Source organism: Thalassophryne amazonica, chromosome 4, assembly GCF_902500255.1.
Source record: "Thalassophryne amazonica chromosome 4, fThaAma1.1, whole genome shotgun sequence".
NCBI classification, from domain to species: domain Eukaryota; kingdom Metazoa; phylum Chordata; class Actinopteri; order Batrachoidiformes; family Batrachoididae; genus Thalassophryne; species Thalassophryne amazonica.
In genome coordinates, this window is record NC_047106.1 from 118,902,937 (window position 1) to 118,922,655 (window position 19,719).

The following is a 19,719-nucleotide window of genomic DNA, read 5'->3' on the forward strand; positions in this document are numbered from 1 at the left end:
TGACCTCATCTGCATGTCTTTGGATGTGGCAGGAAGCCGGAGCACAGACACAGGTGCAGACATTGGCTACTTGATGGAGGTTGAAGGTTGCCCTACCAGAGTGAGAAAAAAATTATACATCTATAATTAATTTATGGTCATATGGTCATTGTGACTAAATGCACCCATATGGTTGCAGTTAAAAACAAGAGCAATCAGATATTTCTGATGTCCTCCAATCCGGATCTGAATCACCTCTAAAATTCAGTGCAGTCTTCCATGCCCTAATATCTATCTGTGGTGCAGATGTGGTGAGAAACTGTGAAGTAGTTTTGACGTAATCCTTCAAAGCCTATATAAAGTGAAATCTTGATCCAGAATCCAGATTTGTAACTGGATCACCTCCAAGATTTGATGAACTCTTCCATAGCCCAATATGTATCTTTGTTAAAAAAATTTCAAAATCTGTGCAGCAGTTTTGACGTAATCCTTCAAAGCGTATATAAAGAGAAATCTTGGTCCAGAATTCAGATTCGGAACTGGATCACTTCCACAATTTGATGGATTCTTCCATAGCCAAATGTGTATCTTTGTTCAAAATTTTGTCAAAATCCATGGAGTAATTTTGACATAATCCTGCTAATATAGTAATCCTTCAGAGCCTATATAAAGTGAAACTTGATCCAGAATCCGGATCCGGATCACCTCTAAAATTTAGTGGCTTCTTCCATGGCCTTATATCTATCCATGTGCGCAATTTGGTGGGGGATAGGAGGGATATTTGCCCAGATTTGAAACCAAAAATAGTTGCCTCTAGGGACTAGTGTCTACACATAAGTATCAATGGACCATATGCTAATTTACTAAATTCTGAGAGTTAGAAAAGGAAATCAGAAAAGCTATCTGGGACCTCAGAAAGCCCATCTGCAATTATTGCTTGATCTCGAAAATCAATCTGTGCAAGCAAAGTTATTTTCAGTATGAGTGTTGTCATTAGTGCCACTTCGAAAAATAAATTCATGATAAGTAATTTATCCTAAACTTATGATCTGTTGTTTTTTCAAACTTATGCAAAAACAAATCTTGAGAAAAAATACAGTATGCGATAGTTAATAATTATTAAGAGCCTGTTCTTTCATATTTATGAATACATTTTACCACATTGCAGTTGTTTTTTTTTTAATGAAAACTCAGCCTATCATTCTTTTTGAGTTCTACACATGTGGTGATACCTTATTTATACCAGGATGTTAATAAAATCAATGCTGGCTATTCTCAGAATAAAGTACTTATATCCACAGTTTCAAATTATATAAGTCAAATGGTGTCCACTTTATGGTCTTCTCAAAACATTAAAATTACTGTTCTGGATGCTCAGAATACATCTGAGCTTATCTAGAAACCGTTGCAGGCCTCACACTTTGTCCCCCCCAATTGCTAGTTCTAAATTGCGCCCTTGTATCTATCTGTGGTGAAAATTTCATCAAGCTCTGCGTAGTAGTTTTGACGTAATCCTGCTAACAGAAATACAAGCAACAAACTGTAAATGTATGAATGCACTGCCATGCCAAAACTTCGATAATGAAAAAAGGAAAATCGTTTGCACATGATTCGACTGTGTCCATATAAGATAGTAAAGTTGTTATCTGGACAGTCTGTTCATGTGCAACCGATGTACATATTGAAGTCATAGAAATCCAGCAGATTTTTGTTTTTCAGTGTGTCCTCTCTATATATTGCCTTAACATCTTCACAGTGAGTGAGCTGAGTGCATGTCAGTGTATACTTGTATTTCTGTGGCTCTCATCAAAACATTTGTACTTCAAGCCAACGTTCAGAAGATGGTGCTGTAGCTCCGAAAATTATTCCAGGATGAGCTTTAGATATTTTGGCTGCACATTATTTTTCAACTCGTTTTTGCCTTTAATGGTCACCAGTGACACACTGTAATGTTTTTTCTTATATCCTTCACTGTGTTACCTCCTTGCAGTTGTTCCTTATACAGGTGGTGTTCTCAGTTTGTAGTACTGAAACTGTTCTCACATTCAGCGTCTTGTCATTTTCAGCTCGAATCGACTGGATGCCCTCAGACCCGCAGCTTATTTCGGAGGGCCTTTATGCCGTGGCAGTTGTGCTGAGTTTCTCTCGGATTGCGTACATTCTGCCTGCCAATGAAAGCTTTGGGCCCCTTCAGATCTCCCTGGGGAGAACAGTAAAAGATATCTTCAAGTTTATGGTGATCTTCATCACAGTTTTTGTGGCTTTCATGGTGGGGATGTTCAATCTGTACTCGTACTACCTTGGAGCCAAACACAACGATGCCTTCACTACGTGAGTGTTGACTATGTTCACTCAATAACGGAGTCCACTTAAAAAAATATTTGAACTGGTCTAGTTTGATGTTCAGTATGTTATTCTCCTTTCCTTCAGGGTTGAAGAAAGTTTTAAAACATTATTTTGGGCTATCTTTGGCTTGTCAGAGGTGAAATCTGTGGTCATTAATATTGATCATAAATTCATTGAGAATACCGGCTACGTTCTATATGGAGTATACAACATCATCATGGTGATCGTTTTGCTGAATATGCTCATCGCCATGTTCAACAGCTCCTTTCAAGAAATCGAGGTACATATCTCAATGACTAAACATCTAAGATTCTAAGATTTGAACTGTTTTACAGTAACTATATATATATTTTGTTAGCTGAATCCAATATCACTGAATACATGTAATAGGTGTATATTTAAAACAATAACAGTGACATATTGGAGCTGTATCACAAGTAGAATAAAAATACAGCAACCAGAGGGTGACCATCTTGTTTGTGTGTATAGTCCTAGTACGGCAAATGCAACAGCTTGCCATTTTTACTTGTTTGTGATCAAACTGAGCATAGGATTATGTATAGGAATTGTAAACAATGAAAAATGTAATTTCAGTCTCAGGAAGTTGGGGTTATTCACATTCAGGAGGAGCAAAGAAGGTTCTGCCCTGATCGTGGAACTGTCAACCTGCTCTTTACCCTTGCAGAGACATTAGAGGGAGCTTGGGGGTATGCCCAACCAGTCTACATGTGTTTTGTGGATTTGGAAAAGGCGTATGACTGGGTACCCTGTAGTGTCCTTTAGGAGGTGCTGCCACAGTATGTATACTGGGACAGCTGCACTGTCTATTCCAGTCTCTATACAACCAAAGGATTTTGTCCACAATATCATCATTGAACAGATCTACTGGTGGCACTAACTGGGTTCTTGAACACTGGTATGCAGATCAAGTTACATTCATGGCTAAATTAATGTCTGTCGGAGCTACACATTCTCACTCCCAATTTGTCACATTTCAGCTCTTAGCCACTACACCTTTCCCATTACTATGTCACAAATTAGGTCCCCATTGTGTCATTTAGTGACAGCTACGTCATTTCCTCATTGCCATCTGACAGCACAGTGCTTCAGTTCCACATTATCAGTGAACATTGCTCTGTGTTTTGGTTATGGTCATGGTTAACACGTTCGACACCTCCAGGGTTGTTCCTGATTTTCATGGACAGAATTTCAAGGTGCAGTCAGGGATTGGAGAGTGTCCAGTTTGGTGACCTCAGAATTACATCTCTGCTTTTTGCAGATGATGTAGTTCTGTTGATTTCATCAGCCAGTGACTTCCAAAGTGGACTGGGCAGGTGTGAAGCCACTGGGTAAAGGATCAAAATCTAAGATCATGATCTTCTGTCAGAAAAAGGAGGATTGACCCCTTTGGGACAGAAGTTAGTTATTACCCCAAGACAGGGAGTTCAGGTTTCTTGGGGTCTTATTCACAAGTGGGAGTAAAATGGACTGTAAGATCATCAGACTGATTGGGGCTCTGTCTAAGGTCCTGCAGAGATTGTACTGGACTGTCATGATGAAGAAAGGAAAAAAATTATAGAAACAAGATTGTAGAAACAAGCCACAGAAATGAGATTCCTCCATTGGATCCCTGGGCTTGCACTGAGGGACAAGGTGATGGGAGGAGCCCTCCTTCTTCTTTGCTTTTGAAAGCTTTGCTCTGCAGTGGTTTGGACATCTGGTGAGGATGCTCCTGGTCGTCTCATTAGTGCAGTCTTCCAGGCATGTCCAACTGAGAGGTGGCTCCAGGGAAGATCCAGGACAGCTGGCTTCGGAACTCCTCATGATCCACCAGGAAAGGTTAGAGGACTTGGCCAAGGATAGGACAGGTTTGGATGAGCTCCTTAGTCTGCTGCGACCGTGACCCAGATATGTGTCCAAAAATGAATGAATGTAAGGCAGTTCTATTCTGGTGATGCTTGCTCCAACACATCAGGAAAACCTGCTACGTTTCTGCCCATATACTTGTACAAGTAGAAGGATTGTTACATTCCAAATGATGTGAAATATTCCAGTTTTCCAGCTCAAAATTCACACTTCAAAGCATCCCATCTACCTGACACCAAAATGAAACAACAAAAAGTCTGAGCATTATTATTGTTGGTAGTCACCATTTGTGTATCAAAGTCACCTTGGCTACTGTACCTAGTACACTGAGTGTGTGTGTGTATATATATATATATATATATATATATATATATACATATATCAGTGCTTTTTATTCAGTTTACTGCAGGAAAATATCTGAATTTGGCTATTAGCAGATTATTTACTTTGTCATGCTCAGTGATGTCACAGCAATGGCTGTCGATGAACTTCAGAGTTTCCTAGTTAGGGCTCCAACTTCAACTTTCATTCTAAAGTACGGTGCATCCAGAAAGTACGAGGTCTCTTAGATAATAAACCGACCCTTTTATTTTTTTTTTAACTATATGGATTTGAATGACATGCGATTACACCAATCATGCTTGAACCCTCGTGCGCATGCGGTGACATCATTTCCCTGTGGGCAGGCCTTGAGTGAGATGTGGTCCCGCCCTCTCGGCTGAATTCCTTTGTTTCACACGCTGCTCGAGACGGCGCGCGTTGCTTTATCAAACTTTTTTCTGGACCTGTGAGGAATATCCGAGTGGACACTATTCGAGAAATTAAGCTGGTTTTCGGTGAAAAGTTTAACGGCTGATGAGAGATTATGGGGTGTTTCTGTCGGTGTAAGGACTTCCCACGGAGCGGGACGTCCTGCAGCGCTTCCAGGCGCCGTCGTCGGCCTGTTTCGACCTGAAAACATCCTAATTTAAGGCTTAATTCACCCAGGACGTCGTGAGAGAACAGAGAAGATTCAGAAGAGGCCGGCATGAGGACTTTATGCAGACATTCCACTGTTTAAGGACATTTTTTCATGAAAGACGTGCGCGCAAATTCGCCGAGTCGTTTCCATGACGACTCGGCAAATCTGTGTGCGCTGCGACAGGAAAAACACCTCCGTGTTGAAAACCATTTGTAAAATTCAGGCGGCTTTTGATGGCTTTCAACAAGTGAGTAACTGAGAAATTGTTTAACAGCTTGGGCATGTTCCAACTTGCCCGTTAAGGTTTCCAACGGAGGTGTTTTTCCTGTCGCGACCCCCGCGGTCGGGTCCAGCCCGACATGCGACTCTGCCCGCATGTTCTTTCATTACAAAATGTCTGTTAACAATGGAATGTCCGAATAAACGCCTCATGCTGACTTCTTGTGAAAGTTCTGTGTTCTCTGATGACTTAGTGGGTCAACAGAGCCTGAAATGTGGAAGTTTTCAACTTGAAACAGCGAGACGCTGCCGCCTCAAAGCACAGATCGCTGTCAGGTGCCGTGGACCGTCCTTACGGTGACACTACCAGACCAAAATCTCTCATCAGCCGTTAAAATGTTTACCGAAAACCAGCTGAATTTATCGAATGGTGTCCACTCAGTTGTGCCTTACAGTTTTGAAAAAATTTTGATCAAACAAAGCAGCAGTCTCTGAGCCATTCCTAAACAATGAAAAAAACGACGAGAGGGTGGGCGACTCCTCACTCAAAGACTGCCCACAGGCAAATGACGTAACCGACAGGCGTGAAAAAACTCTCGCATGCCCACGAGGGTTCAAGCATGTCTGATGTAATCACACGTGCTTCAAATCCATATGGTTTTTGAAAAAAATAATAAGGTTGGATATTTTTCTAATAGACCTCGTATTCACAGCACTTCAGTTTTTCCACATTTTGTCAATGTTACGGCCTTATTCCAAAATAGATGACATTCATTTTTTCCCTCAAAATTCTACACACAATACCCCATAATAACAATGTGGAAAAAGTTGGGGTTTTTTTTTAGATTTTTGCCAATTTATTAAAAAAAACCCAAAACACTAAGAAATCACAAGTACATAAGTATTCACAGCTGCTGTGCTGACTTGGTGTGTGCTCTGCTCTGCTCCCCCTCCCTTTCTATTTTTTTCAAGCCAATATCACCATTGCCTCTACTGGTGGTTGGCTCTCACTGCGGTATTGTATCACTTCCTGTTCCGAAGCACAGCGGTGTTTTTCTGTATCCGTTAGCTGTTTAATCTGCGCAGTTAGATTGATCTAGTTATCTAGATAACGATTTGTTTCCCAGTGTAATCTTCACGTGCCTTAACTAAAGCACTCCTTCTGCTGAATCACCTCTAAATTATTTACACATTATTCACTTTGTGTGTTTTTAGGAATCCGCTAGCTTAGCGCAGCTACTAGCTCTTAGCCGATTTAGCATGGCGGCTTCTCCTGTCTCTCCCGCACTTTTCTGCTCTGGGTGTGAAATGTTTAGTTATTCCTCAGCCTCCTTTAGCAGTAACGGTACTTGTAATAAGTGTAGCTTATTCATAGCTTTGGAGGCCAGGCTGGGCGAATTGGAGACTCGTCTCCGCACCGTGGAAAATTCTACAGCTAGCCAGGCCCCTGTAGTCGGTGCGGACCAACATAGCTTAGCCACCGTTAGTTCCCTCCTGGCAGATCCCGAGCAGCCGGGAAAGCAGGCCGACTGGGTGACTGTGAGGAGGAAGCGTAGTCCTAAACAGAAGCCCCGTGTACACCGCCAACCCGTTCACATTTCTAACCGTTTTTCCCCACTCGACGACACACCCGCCGAGGATCAAACTCTGGTTATTGGCGACTCTGTTTTGAGAAATGTGAAGTTAGCGACACCAGCAACCATAGTCAGTTGTCTTCCGGGGGCCAGAGCAGGCGACATTGAAGGAAATTTGAAACTGCTGGCTAAGGCTAAGCGTAAATTTGGTAAGATTGTAATTCACGTCAGCAGTAATGACACCCGGTTACGCCAATCGGAGGTCACTAAAATTAACATTGAATCGGTGTGTAACTTTGCAAAAACAATGTCGGACTCTGTAGTTTTCTCTGGGCCCCTCCCCAATCGGACCGGGAGTGACATGTTTAGCCGCATGTTCTCCTTGAATTGCTGGCTGTCTGAGTGGTGTCCAAAAAATGAGGTGGGCTTCATAGATAATTGGCAAAGCTTCTGGGGAAAACCTGGTCTTGTTAGGAGAGACGGCATCCATCCCACTTTGGATGGAGCAGCTCTCATTTCTACAAATCTGGCCAATTTTCTTAAATCCTCCAAACCGTGACTATCCAGGGTTGGGACCAGGAAGCAGAGTTGTAGTCTTACACACCTCTCTGCAGCTTCTCTCCCCCTGCCATCCCCTCATTACCCCATCCCCATAGAGACGGTGTCTGCTCCCAGACCACCAATAACCAGCAAAAATCTATTTAAGCATAAAAATTCAAAAAGAAAAAATAATATGGCACCTTCAACTGCACCACAGACTAAAACAGTTAAATGTGGTCTATTAAACATTAGGTCTCTCTCTTCTAAGTCCCTGTTGGTAAATGATATAATAATTGATCAACATATTGATTTATTCTGCCTTACAGAAACCTGGTTACAGCAGGATGAATATGTTAGTTTAAATGAGTCAACACCCCCGAGTCACACTAACTGTCAGAATGCTCGTAGCATGGGTCGAGGCGGAGGATTAGCAGCAATCTTCCATTCCAGCTTATTAATTAATCAAAAACCCAGACAGAGCTTTAATTCATTTGAAAGCTTGACTCTTAGTCTTGTCCATCCAAATTGGAAGTCCCAAAAACCAGTTTTATTTGTTATTATCTATCGTCCACCTGGTCGTTACTGTGAGTTTCTCTGTGAATTTTCAGACCTTTTGTCTGACTTAGTGCTTAGCTCAGATAAGATAATTATAGTGGGCTATTTTAACATCCACACAGATGCTGAGAATGACAGCCTCAACACTGCATTTAATCTATTATTAGACTCTATTGGCTTTGCTCAAAATGTAAATGAGTCCACCCACCACTTTAATCATATCTTAGATCTTGTTCTGACTTATGGTATGGAAATAGAAGACTTAACAGTATTCCCTGAAAACTCCCTTCTGTCTGATCATTTCTTAATAACATTTACATTTACTCTGATGGACTACCCAGCAGTGGGGAATAAGTTTCATTACACTAGAAGTCTTTCAGAAAGCGCTGTAACTAGGTTTAAGGATATGATTCCTTCTTTATGTTCTCTAATGCCATATACCAACACAGTGCAGAGTAGCTACCTAAACTCTATAAGTGAGATAGAGTATCTCGTCAATAGTTTTACATCCTCATTGAAGACAACTTTGGATGCTGTAGCTCCTCTGAAAAAGAGAGCTTTAAATCAGAAGTGCCTGACTCCGTGGTATAACTCACAAACTCATAGCTTAAAGCAGATAACCCGTAAGTTGGAGAGGAAATGGCGTCTCACTAATTTAGAAGATCTTCACTTGGCCTGGAAAAAGAGTCTGTTGCTCTATAAAAAAGCCCTCCGTAAAGCTAGGACATCTTTCTACTCATCACTAATTGAAGAAAATAAGAAGAACCCCAGGTTTCTTTTCAGCACTGTAGCCAGGCTGACAAAGAGTCAGAGCTCTATTGAGCTGAGTATTCCATTAACTTTAACTAGTAATGACTTCATGACTTTCTTTGCTAACAAAATTTTAACTATTAGAGAAAAAATTACTCATAACCATCCCAAAGACGTATCTTTATCTTTGGCTGCTTTCAGTGATGCCGGTATTTGGTTAGACTCTTTCTCTCCGATTGTTCTGTCTGAGTTATTTTCATTAGTTACTTCATCCAAACCATCAACATGTCTATTAGACCCCATTCCTACCAGGCTGCTCAAGGAAGCCCTACCATTATTTAATGCTTCGATCTTAAATATGATCAATCTATCTTTGTTAGTTGGCTATGTACCACAGGCTTTTAAGGTGGCAGTAATTAAACCATTACTTAAAAAGCCATCACTTGACCCAGCTATCTTAGCTAATTATAGGCCAATCTCCAACCTTCCTTTTCTCTCAAAAATTCTTGAAAGGGTAGTTGTAAAACAGCTAACTGATCATCTGCAGAGGAATGGTCTATTTGAAGAGTTTCAGTCAGGTTTTAGAATTCATCATAGTACAGAAACAGCATTAGTGAAGGTTACAAATGATCTTCTTATGGCCTCGGACAGTGGACTCATCTCTGTGCTTGTTCTGTTAGACCTCAGTGCTGCTTTTGATACTGTTGACCATAAAATTTTATTACAGAGATTAGAGCATGACATAGGTATTAAAGGCACTGCGCTGCGGTGGTTTGAATCATATTTGTCTAATAGATTACAATTTGTTCATGTAAATGGGGAATCTTCTTCACAGACTAAAGTTAATTATGGAGTTCCACAAGGTTCTGTGCTAGGACCAATTTTATTCACTTTATACATGCTTCCCTTAGGCAGTATTATTAGACGGCATTGCTTAAATTTTCATTGTTACGCAGATGATACCCAGCTTTATCTATCCATGAAGCCAGAGGACACACACCAATTAGCTAAACTGCAGGATTGTCTTACAGACATAAAGACATGGATGACCTCTAATTTCCTGCTTTTAAACTCAGATAAAACTGAAGTTATTGTACTTGGCCCCACAAATCTTAGAAACATGGTGTCTAACCAGATCCTTACTCTGGATGGCATTACCCTGACCTCTAGTAATACTGTGAGAAATCTTGGAGTCATTTTTGATCAGGATATGTCATTCAAAGCGCATATTAAACAAATATGTAGGACTGCTTTTTTGCATTTACGCAATATCTCTAAAATTAGAAAGGTCTTGTCTCAGAGTGATGCTGAAAAACTAATTCATGCGTTTATTTCCTCTAGGCTGGACTATTGTAATTCATTATTATCAGGTTGTCCTAAAAGTTCCCTAAAAAGCCTTCAGTTAATTCAAAATGCTGCAGCTAGAGTACTAACGGGGACTAGAAGGAGAGAGCATATCTCACCCATATTGGCCTCTCTTCATTGGCTTCCTGTTAATTCTAGAATAGAATTTAAAATTCTTCTTCTTACTTATAAGGTTTTGAATAATCAGGTCCCATCTTATCTTAGGGACCTCGTAGTACCGTATCACCCCAATAGAGCGCTTCGCTCTCAGACTGCAGGCTTACTTGTAGTTCCTAGGGTTTGTAAGAGTAGAATGGGAGGCAGAGCCTTCAGCTTTCAGGCTCCTCTCCTGTGGAACCAGCTCCCAATTCAGATCAGGGAGACAGACACCCTCTCTACTTTTAAGATTAGGCTTAAAACTTTCCTTTTTGCTAAAGCTTATAGTTAGGGCTGGATCAGGTGACCCTGAACCATCCCTTAGTTATGCTGCTATAGACGTAGACTGCTGGGGGGTTCCCATGATCCACTGTTTCTTTCTCTTTTTGCTCTGTATGCACCACTCTGCATTTAATCATTAGTGATCGATCTCTGCTCCCCTCCACAGCATGTCTTTTTCCTGGTTCTCTCCCTCAGCCCCAACCAGTCCCAGCAGAAGACTGCCCCTCCCTGAGCCTGGTTCTGCTGGAGGTTTCTTCCTGTTAAAAGGGAGTTTTTCCTTCCCACTGTAGCCAAGTGCTTGCTCACAGGGGGTCGTTTTGACCGTTGGGGTTTTACATAATTATTGTATGGCCTTGCCTTACAATATAAAGCGCCTTGGGGCAACTGTTTGTTGTGATTTGGTGCTATATAAAAAAAAAAAAATGATTGATTGAATTGATCGCACCATGAAGCTGATTACCATACCTGCCTCTAATTACTTGCATGTATTTATATGCTCTGGTTCAGCCTTTCCACCTTTGCCATTAACTCAGTATTCACTATGTGGTGCCTGGCCTCTCTACACTTTTACTAGGGCTCTGTGTATGTTCAGCTTCCTGACCCGACTGTGTTCTTTGTCTCCTCGTGTTCCTGTTCCCATTCAGCTCCGTGGGCATCCACCTGGTTCTGGTCTCTCACCATTGCACCTGTTCTGGTCCAGTTTATGTCTCCTGGCTCTGGGGTCTCCTGCACATTCCCAACTCTTTAATATCATTCAAACCAATAAATTGTCACTTTGCTCTTCATCCCAGCTCCCTGCTTTGTGGGTCCTATTTCGGCTCTATCGGCTCAACTGTAACAGACAGCCTTTGTCATGAAGCTCAACATTGGCAACAGTGGCAACAGGTGCATCCTGTTGCCACTGATCATCCTTGAGATGTTTCTACAGCTTCACTGGAGTCCACCTGGTGAAAATTTAGATGATTGGACATAGTTTGGAAAGGCACACACATGTCTACAGATGAAGTCCCAAAGTTGACAGTGCATGTCAAGAGCACAAACCAAGCATCAAGTCAAATTAATTGTCTGTAGACCTCTGAGTCAGGATTGTCTCGAGGCACAAATCCAGGAAAGGGTACAGAATCATTTCTGCTGCTGTGAAGGTCCCAGTGAGCACAGTGACCTCCATCATCTGTAAATGGAAGACATTTTGATCCACCAGGACTCTTCCTAGAGCTGGCCACCCATCTAAACTGAGCGATTAGGGGAGAAGGGTCTTAGTCAGGGAGTTGACCAAGAACCTGATGGTCTATCAGAGCTCCAGCATTCCTCTATGGAGGGAGAACCTTCCAAAAGGACATTAATCTCACGCCTGTATGGTAAAGTGGCCAGACAGAAGCACTCCTGAGTAAAAGGCACATGGCAGCCCACCTGGAGTTTGCCAAAAGGCACCTGAAGGTCTCTGAGACCATGAGAAACAAAATTTTCTGGTCTGATGAGACAAAGATTGAACTCTTTGGCATGAATGCCAGGTGTCATGTTTGGAGGAAACCAGGCACATCCCTACAGTGAAGCATGGTGGTGGCAGCATCATGCTGTGGGGATGTTTTTCAGCGGCAGGAACTGGGACACTCATCAGGATTGAGGGAAAGATGAATGCAGCAATGTACAGAGACATCCTGGATGAAAACCTGGTCAAGAGAACTCTTGGCCTCAGACTGAGGTGACAGTTCATCGTTCAGTAGGACAATGACTTTAAGCACACAACCAAGATATCAAATGAGTGGCATCAAGACAACTCTGTGAATGTCCTTGAGTGGCCCAGTCAGAGTCCAGACCTGAATTCGATTGAACATCTCTGGAGAGACCTGAAAATGGCTGTGCACTGACGCTCCCATCCAACTTGATGGAGGCTGAGAGATGCTGCAAAGAGGAATGGACAAAACTGCCCAAAGATAGGTGCACCAAGCTTGTGGCATCATATTCAAGAAGACTTGAGGCTGTAATTGCTGCCAAAGGTGCATCAACAAAGTATTGAGCAAAGGATGTGAATACTTACGCACCCGTGATTTCTTAGTTTTTAGTTTTAATAAATTTGCAAAAATTAAAAGAAAACTTCTTTCATGTTGTCAGTCATGGGGTATTGAGAGTAGAATTTTGAGGGAAAAATGAATTTACTCAATTTTGGAACAAGGCAGCAACAACAAAATGTGGAAAAAGTGAAGTGCTGTGAATGCTTTCTGGATGCACTGTACGTTTTCAGGATTTCAAAAATTTTTAAGTTTGTCTGGAACACAATGTAAAGCGTATACAAAATGGTCATGTATGGCATGTATGAGTACCTTATCAAAAAGCCGCATAAGTGTCTGCAACACACTTAATCTGTATGTGTACCATATTTATCAGAACCATAATTGTGTAATGTTTAATCTATTATCAGGCCATCATTCAGTATGTGTATAATAAAAAAAAAATAGTTCAAGGAGCATGTCTCCATACACGTAAAAACAACTAATACAGGATAAGAACTTTGTTGAGTACTTAAGTTTTTACACAATGTAGGGCAAACTACATTGTGTAAAGACCTAATTAGTTTAAGGCAACAGAATTCCACATACAATTTTTTTTTTTGTGAACTCAACTAATTAGGATACAATTGTGCTACTAAAGTTCAAATACTTCCCTAAGGGCCCTGTCGCACTGGTGTTTAGGAGGATTTGCGGATGGAATGCGCACAAAAATGGCCCACATCAGCCAAACAACCGCAATAACCGTGTAACATTCCTGTATGAGTCGGCCGCCATCTGAACACGTCTGTGATCATCCGCAGAGGCACGCATGTCCGCAGCCAGGATTTTTGAGCGGCTCAAAAATCCTGCTGCGGATGAGATCCGCATCACTGCCTGAACACATACTTAAGACATATGCAAGACATACACAACCAACGCGCCGCATATCCCGTCATCCGCTGATATCCACAACCGACGGGTTGGCGCGGCTTGGCGGCGGACCGGGACAGTGTGCAGAACAGATATGACGCGTGCCCAGCATGGCCACATCACGATCACAAATGGTATGTTGCGCATGCAGACTAGAGCATGACACAGGAGCGGATTTTCACTCCCGTCCCATCCCGCTACCAGAAAAAAAATCGCATCCTGTCCCTATCCTGGACTGGAGTAAAAAAAATCCCATCCCATCCCACTCCTGTAAAGATGACTCCCAATCCCATCCCACTCCCACTCAAAATCAGTCCCACTCCCATCCCACTCCTGTATGTCTCGTGCCATGATGATCAATCAGGGACTGAATATGTAGTGACGTGGAGATGTCTGGAGTTTGACTGAAGATGTGAACATGTCCTGTATCTGGTAGCAGCCTGTGAGCAGGACTTATGTCTCTTTTGTCCTTTATTTCACAATTATGACAGAGTTTTTGGAGCGAGCAGCAGCAGGAACGGTGTTTCTTTTTCTTTTTATGTTACGTGCATGCGCAAGCGAATCGTTCATGGAGATTATTTTACTTATTAACTACACAGATGTATAATAAAACAAATGGTGACTGGTTTCTAAACACAATTATGACAGAGTTTTTTGGTGGAAGAGCGAGCTGCAGCAAGCAGCGGAGTTTCTTTTTTTTTTAATTGTTTATATGTGCGCACGTGAACGGGACAGTTGGTCCTCAAACTGGGTCCTGCAGAGGTGGAAGGACCACTGAAAGCAGCCGTCATCCAGACGCAGCTCCTGCAGCAAATAATGATACTCTCTGTATTGGGAGCTTTCCACAACAACTCGCTCCGTGTGATCAAGGTCCGTCATGTTAACTTGACTGACAACCGGAGCCGGCAAGCGGAATAGAAGCTCCTCCTATTTGATGACGCACCAGCGTGAATTTTCACAGCAAAAGCAGAGCGACACACCGGGCGAAGGAGGTGCGTCCGTCGCCACGTGACCCCAGCGAATTTGTAGCGTCTGATCGCGCCGGTGTGAACACGCCATTAAATAGATGAAAATCATCATCTATTTTTGGCATTCCCGCTCCTGCCCACTCCCGTTCATTTTTATTCCCATCCCATTCCAATCACGGGATTGATAAAATTTTGACTCCCATCTTGCGGGAATCCCACAGGAATCAGGCGACCCATGGGAATTCCCGAAAAAATGTCATCCTCTAATGCAGACAGAGTGGGCATGGATGAAGTGAGTGCATCACGGCCGCTGTGCCCCTCATGGGGGTGCCTCCGCGGTTGCCTTCGCTTCTGTTCCCTGTTATATCCGCTTTTCTTCCTCATGTATTCGCTGATCCACCCCGGGACATTTGTCATTTCCGCCCACCTCTGTTGCAGACGCTCAGCTTTTGTCTCCTCATTTCATGCGCAAATCCTCCTAAACACCAGTGGGACAGGGCCCTAAAGTTTAACACCTAATGTGTGCTTTCACTTTACACAGGGTGATGCTGATGTTGAGTGGAAGTTTGCCCGAGCTAAGCTTTGGTTCTCATACTTTGAGCAAGGTGGCACACTTCCTGTGCCCTTCAACCTCTTACCCAGCCCCAAATCTGTCTACCCCTTCTTTGTCTGGTTGAAGAAATTTGCCTGGGATCGGCCTCAAGGAAAAAGAAAACGGGAAGAAAATTCAATTGACGAGGTGGAGGTTGATAAGGTGAGACAGCAGCTGTAGCCACATCTCATATTTAAACCATATGTTATATTTTACTTACCTTTGCTAAGGAGGTAATTTTGTCACCTTTTCCTGTTGAGTCATTGGTTATGGTCCTATAACCTTGTGAGAAAATGAAGCATAAAATAATACTTGGCCATGAATTTAACACACCCCTTCTCCCAACACACACACACACACACACACACACACACACACACACACACACACACACACACACACACACACACACACACACACACACACACACACACACACACACACACACACACGTGTATGTTACATAGGAGGTCTATTAGAAAAGTATCCGACCTTATTATTTTTTCAAAAACCATATGGATTTGAATCACATGTGATTGCGTCAGACAAGCTTGAACCCTCGTGCGCATGCGTGAGTTTTTCCACGCCTGTCGGTTACGTCATTCACCTGTGAGCAGGCTTTGAGTGAGGAGTGGTCCACCCCCTCGGCGGATTTTCATTGTCAGGAAATGTCGGAATGATTTGGGCTTTTTTTCCATCAGAATTTTTTCAGAAACTGTTAGAGACAGACAGCTGGAAACCATTTGAAAAATTACCTGGCTTTCGGTGAAAATTTTACGGGCTTCACAGAGAATAAGGACTGTTACTACAGCTTTAAGGACGGCTTTAAGGACGCTCAGCGCGTCGCGCTCCGTGCCGCCATCGAGAGCCACAAACCACCGGATCATTTCTAAACGGATGGCTCTGTGGATCCGGACCGTCGTGTGCACTTTCTCTGGTTATCACAAGAGCTGGATATCAACCATTTTCCAGCAGATTTCACTTTTAACAAGAGATTCTGTCATGGAAAGCCGAGCGGAGGCTTCGCGCGTCACGACCAATTTGCTGATGGAGCGAGACAAAGGAACACCTCCGTTTTGGTCTCACAGGACGGCTTTGAGATGGCGTTCAGACAGCTGTCGGTGGTTTTTCCATCGAGTGATTATCCGAGAAATTGTGGATGTGCCTGGACATGCCAGAACATGTCCCGTGAGGCTTCATCATGGCATTGCTTTGCGCCATGCAGCACCGCTGCGACGTGTAGAATTCCTCCGCATGTCTGTCTCAATGTGCCGAAAAAGTGCTGATGTCCACGTCTTTTCACAATTCCTGTGCTAGTCAGACGATGTCCCGGATAAAACACAGCGTCCAGTTTGGAAATGAACGGCACATTCCACTGTTACAGGAGTTTTTGTCATGGAAAGAGGAGCGGAGGCTTCGCGCATCGCGGCGGTGCCGCATGGCGCACAGCAACACCATGATGAAACCTCACGGGACATGTTCTGGCATGTCCAGGCACATCCACAATTTCTCGGATAATCACTTGATGGAAAAACCACCGACAGCTGTCTGAACGCCATCTCAAAGCCGTCCTGTGAGACCAAAACGGAGGTGTTCCTTTGTCTCGCTCCATCAGCAAATCGGTCGTGACGCGCGAAGCCTCCTCTCGGCTTTCCATGACAAAATCTCTTGTTAAAAGTGAAATCTGCCGGAAAATGGTTGATGTCCAGCTCTTGTGATAACCAGAGAAAGTGCACACGACGGTCCGGATCCACAGAGCCATCCGTTTAGAAATGATCCGGTGGTTTGTGGCTCTCGATGGCGGCACGGAGCGCGGCGCGCTGAGCTTCCTTAAAGCCGTCCTTAAAGCTGTAGTAACAGTCCTTATTCTCTGTGAAGCCCGTAAAATTTTCACCGAAAGCCAGATACATTTTTCGAATGGTTTCCAGGTGCCAGTCTCTAACAGTTTGTGAAAAAAATCCGGTGGAAAAAAAGCCCAAATCATTCCGCCATTTCCTGACAATGAAAATCCGCCGAGGGGGTGGACCACTCCTCACTCAAAGCCTGCTCACAGGCGAATGACGCAACCGACAGGTGTGGAAAAACTCACGCATGCGCACGAGGGTTCAAGCTTGTCTGACGCAATCACACGTGATTCAAATACATATGGTTTTTGAAAAAAATAATAAGGTCGGATACTTTTCTAATAGACCTCGTACAGTCAAATGGTTCAACTGTTTGGTCTGATTTATGTGGTTGAAAGGCCTATTGCATCTTGGTGGAAGTACCCACTGCACTCAGCATCCCTCTGTTTTACACCTGTGAAAATGTGAGTGGGAGGTGTATAGAGGGGGAAGAAAAAGCCTTTGAAAACATCTAAGGTCCAGATGGATTTTAAACATCTCCACACAGGAAAACATGGCCTGTGTGGACCAAATGTTGAGTGATAGTTGCTTGATTGATGCATACTACGACTACTATTGATGGCATTTCCCATCAGAGTTGAGAACATTCTGTTAAAAGATCTTGGAATAGCAAAGGTGTCCACTTAGTGATTGCCACGCTCTCCAGCTGGTTCAGTCAGTTAATCTGGAACTTGAAGCTTTTTGAAGCACCTCCCACTGATTTCACCCAGCATTTTGTAAATTTTTAATTTAAGGGTTCTTGCAAGGGGGTGGGACTGCTGAAAAAAAAAGAAAGATATTTGGGGACAACCTGACAAAGAACCAGCCCATAATAACTCACGAGTCTGGCATATTTTAAGTCATATAGGTTATGAATAATTAAGGGCATGGCCACTTTGAGTGATTGGCTGAATCCAATCTCCAGGACCTTCCTAGCGATGGCTGCTAGTGTAGCAGTTTTACTCGTGTAGTTAATTGTTTTTTTTACTTTTGTATCTACTCTGTCCATCCACACGGGACACAAACTCTTGATCTCCGGAATGGGTGGCAGGTACTGTAACCTAAATGGCCAAAACCCGTGGACTCTGGCGTCTGTGGCCAGAGCGTCTTTTGGCATTGGGGAGTGAGGCTCCCATGTGCACAGTGACTCCTGCTGGCCTCCATCGCACTATCTATATGCAGTTGACCATGTCTGTCCTTTCTGAGCATATTATTCCAAAGATTTTATTGCAAATTAGCAGATGTCAGTAGTTTGGTGAGATTACGTTCACCGATAGGTCCCTGACAAAACAGAACTGTACTTTTGTTAACCCTTGGGGATGGTTGTGAAACAAAATGAAAGTGTTTTAACACTTTAAACACTTTTTGGTTTGCGTTTGTCTTTGGTGGGGGGGGGGGCTGTTTTGAAATTCTAGAAAAGGCACAGAAATTGACACACTGAAGACACATTGACACACTGACCTCATTCTCTGATGAGGTCTGAGGTATTCCCCCCTGTGATAGTGTTCTGAACCAGCCTCTGAATGCCATTAGCACTGAAAAAGCATTGGAGCAGACCATCAATAAGGAAACAAAGGAGCAGAATTCTCATTTGTCCCATAGTCATTGTGCCAAGAAATACCATCATCAAGACAAAGCCATGAAGAAATGCAAAAGAATAGACTAGCTTGAGAAAAAAGAAATGTGCAGAAGATTCTTGAAAATCGTAAGCCAAAATCCTTTTGATCTCAATACCAAAGTTTATCAACATTATAGTTAGTGGTCAGGTAAGGAGTGATGAAGTTAAAAAGTTACTAACGGGGTTCTTGAACACTGGTATGCAGGCGCAAAGCTACATTTATGGCTAAATTAAAGACTGTTGGAGCTACACATTCTCACTCCTAATTTGTCACATTTTTACGCATGGCCGCTACCCCTTTCCGTCACTATGTAACAGATTCCCCCATTGTGTCACTTAATGACAGATACATCATTTCGTCATGCGCATAGAACTGTCCTCTGTGTTTAGGTTATGGTCTTGGTCATGGTTAAGGTTAGGGTACCACACATTGACGTTTGGTCAAAATGAGCCATTTGCATCAAAATGTAACAACTTGGGTGTGAGACTGGGCTGGTTGGAGACTTGATGGAAGAATGCTGAGATTCCAGTTGAAGTTGCAACTTCTGCTGATATAAGGAAAGGCATCCATGTGGATCAGAGATGATAGTCAGTTCTGAATTGTTATTCAGAAGTCTCAAGGCAACACAAACTTGACCTGCACTGAGTTCTGAAGCATGAATGTGCTGCTATGCCACCGGCTCATTTCCATGGTCAGATGAGAAGCTGTAAAAGCGGAATTCACTCATCTTCAACTGCTTATTCCAATAAAGGGTGACAGGGGGCTGGAGCCTATCCCAGCAGTCATCGGGCTTGAGATGGGGTTCACCCTGGACAGGACGCCAGTCTATCGCAGGGCCACATATAGACAAACAAACACATTCAATTACGGACAATTTAAAGTTTCCAATTCACCTAACCTGCATGTCTTTTGGATGTGGGAGGAAGCTGGAGCACCCAGAGGGAACCCACCCAAACATGGGTAGAACATGTAAACTCCACACAGAAAGGCCACAGATGGGAATTGATCCCATGACCTTTTTGCTGTGATGCAACAGTGCTAACCACTAAGCCACCGTCCTGCCTGTAAAAGCAGAACTTGACAAGAAAATTGAAAAAACCATTCCAAACCATGCCAGAGATGTTGGATGTTCCACAAGGTGATGTCTCAGCAGCATACATAATAGAG

At 43.0% G+C, this 19,719-nt stretch overlaps 1 protein-coding gene across 1 annotated transcript in view; it reads left to right on the plus strand.

Moving 5' to 3' along the window:
* The window catches only part of trpc6b (transient receptor potential cation channel, subfamily C, member 6b), a 56,331-nt gene that overhangs the window by 24,470 nt on the left and 12,142 nt on the right, over nucleotides 1–19,719 (plus strand). Inside the window, exons 6-8 of the mRNA XM_034168478.1 lie at nucleotides 2,046–2,310; nucleotides 2,410–2,605; nucleotides 15,000–15,212. Coding sequence (XP_034024369.1) covers nucleotides 2,046–2,310; nucleotides 2,410–2,605; nucleotides 15,000–15,212 — 674 coding nt within the window. The remainder of the gene's footprint in view (nucleotides 1–2,045; nucleotides 2,311–2,409; nucleotides 2,606–14,999; nucleotides 15,213–19,719) is intronic.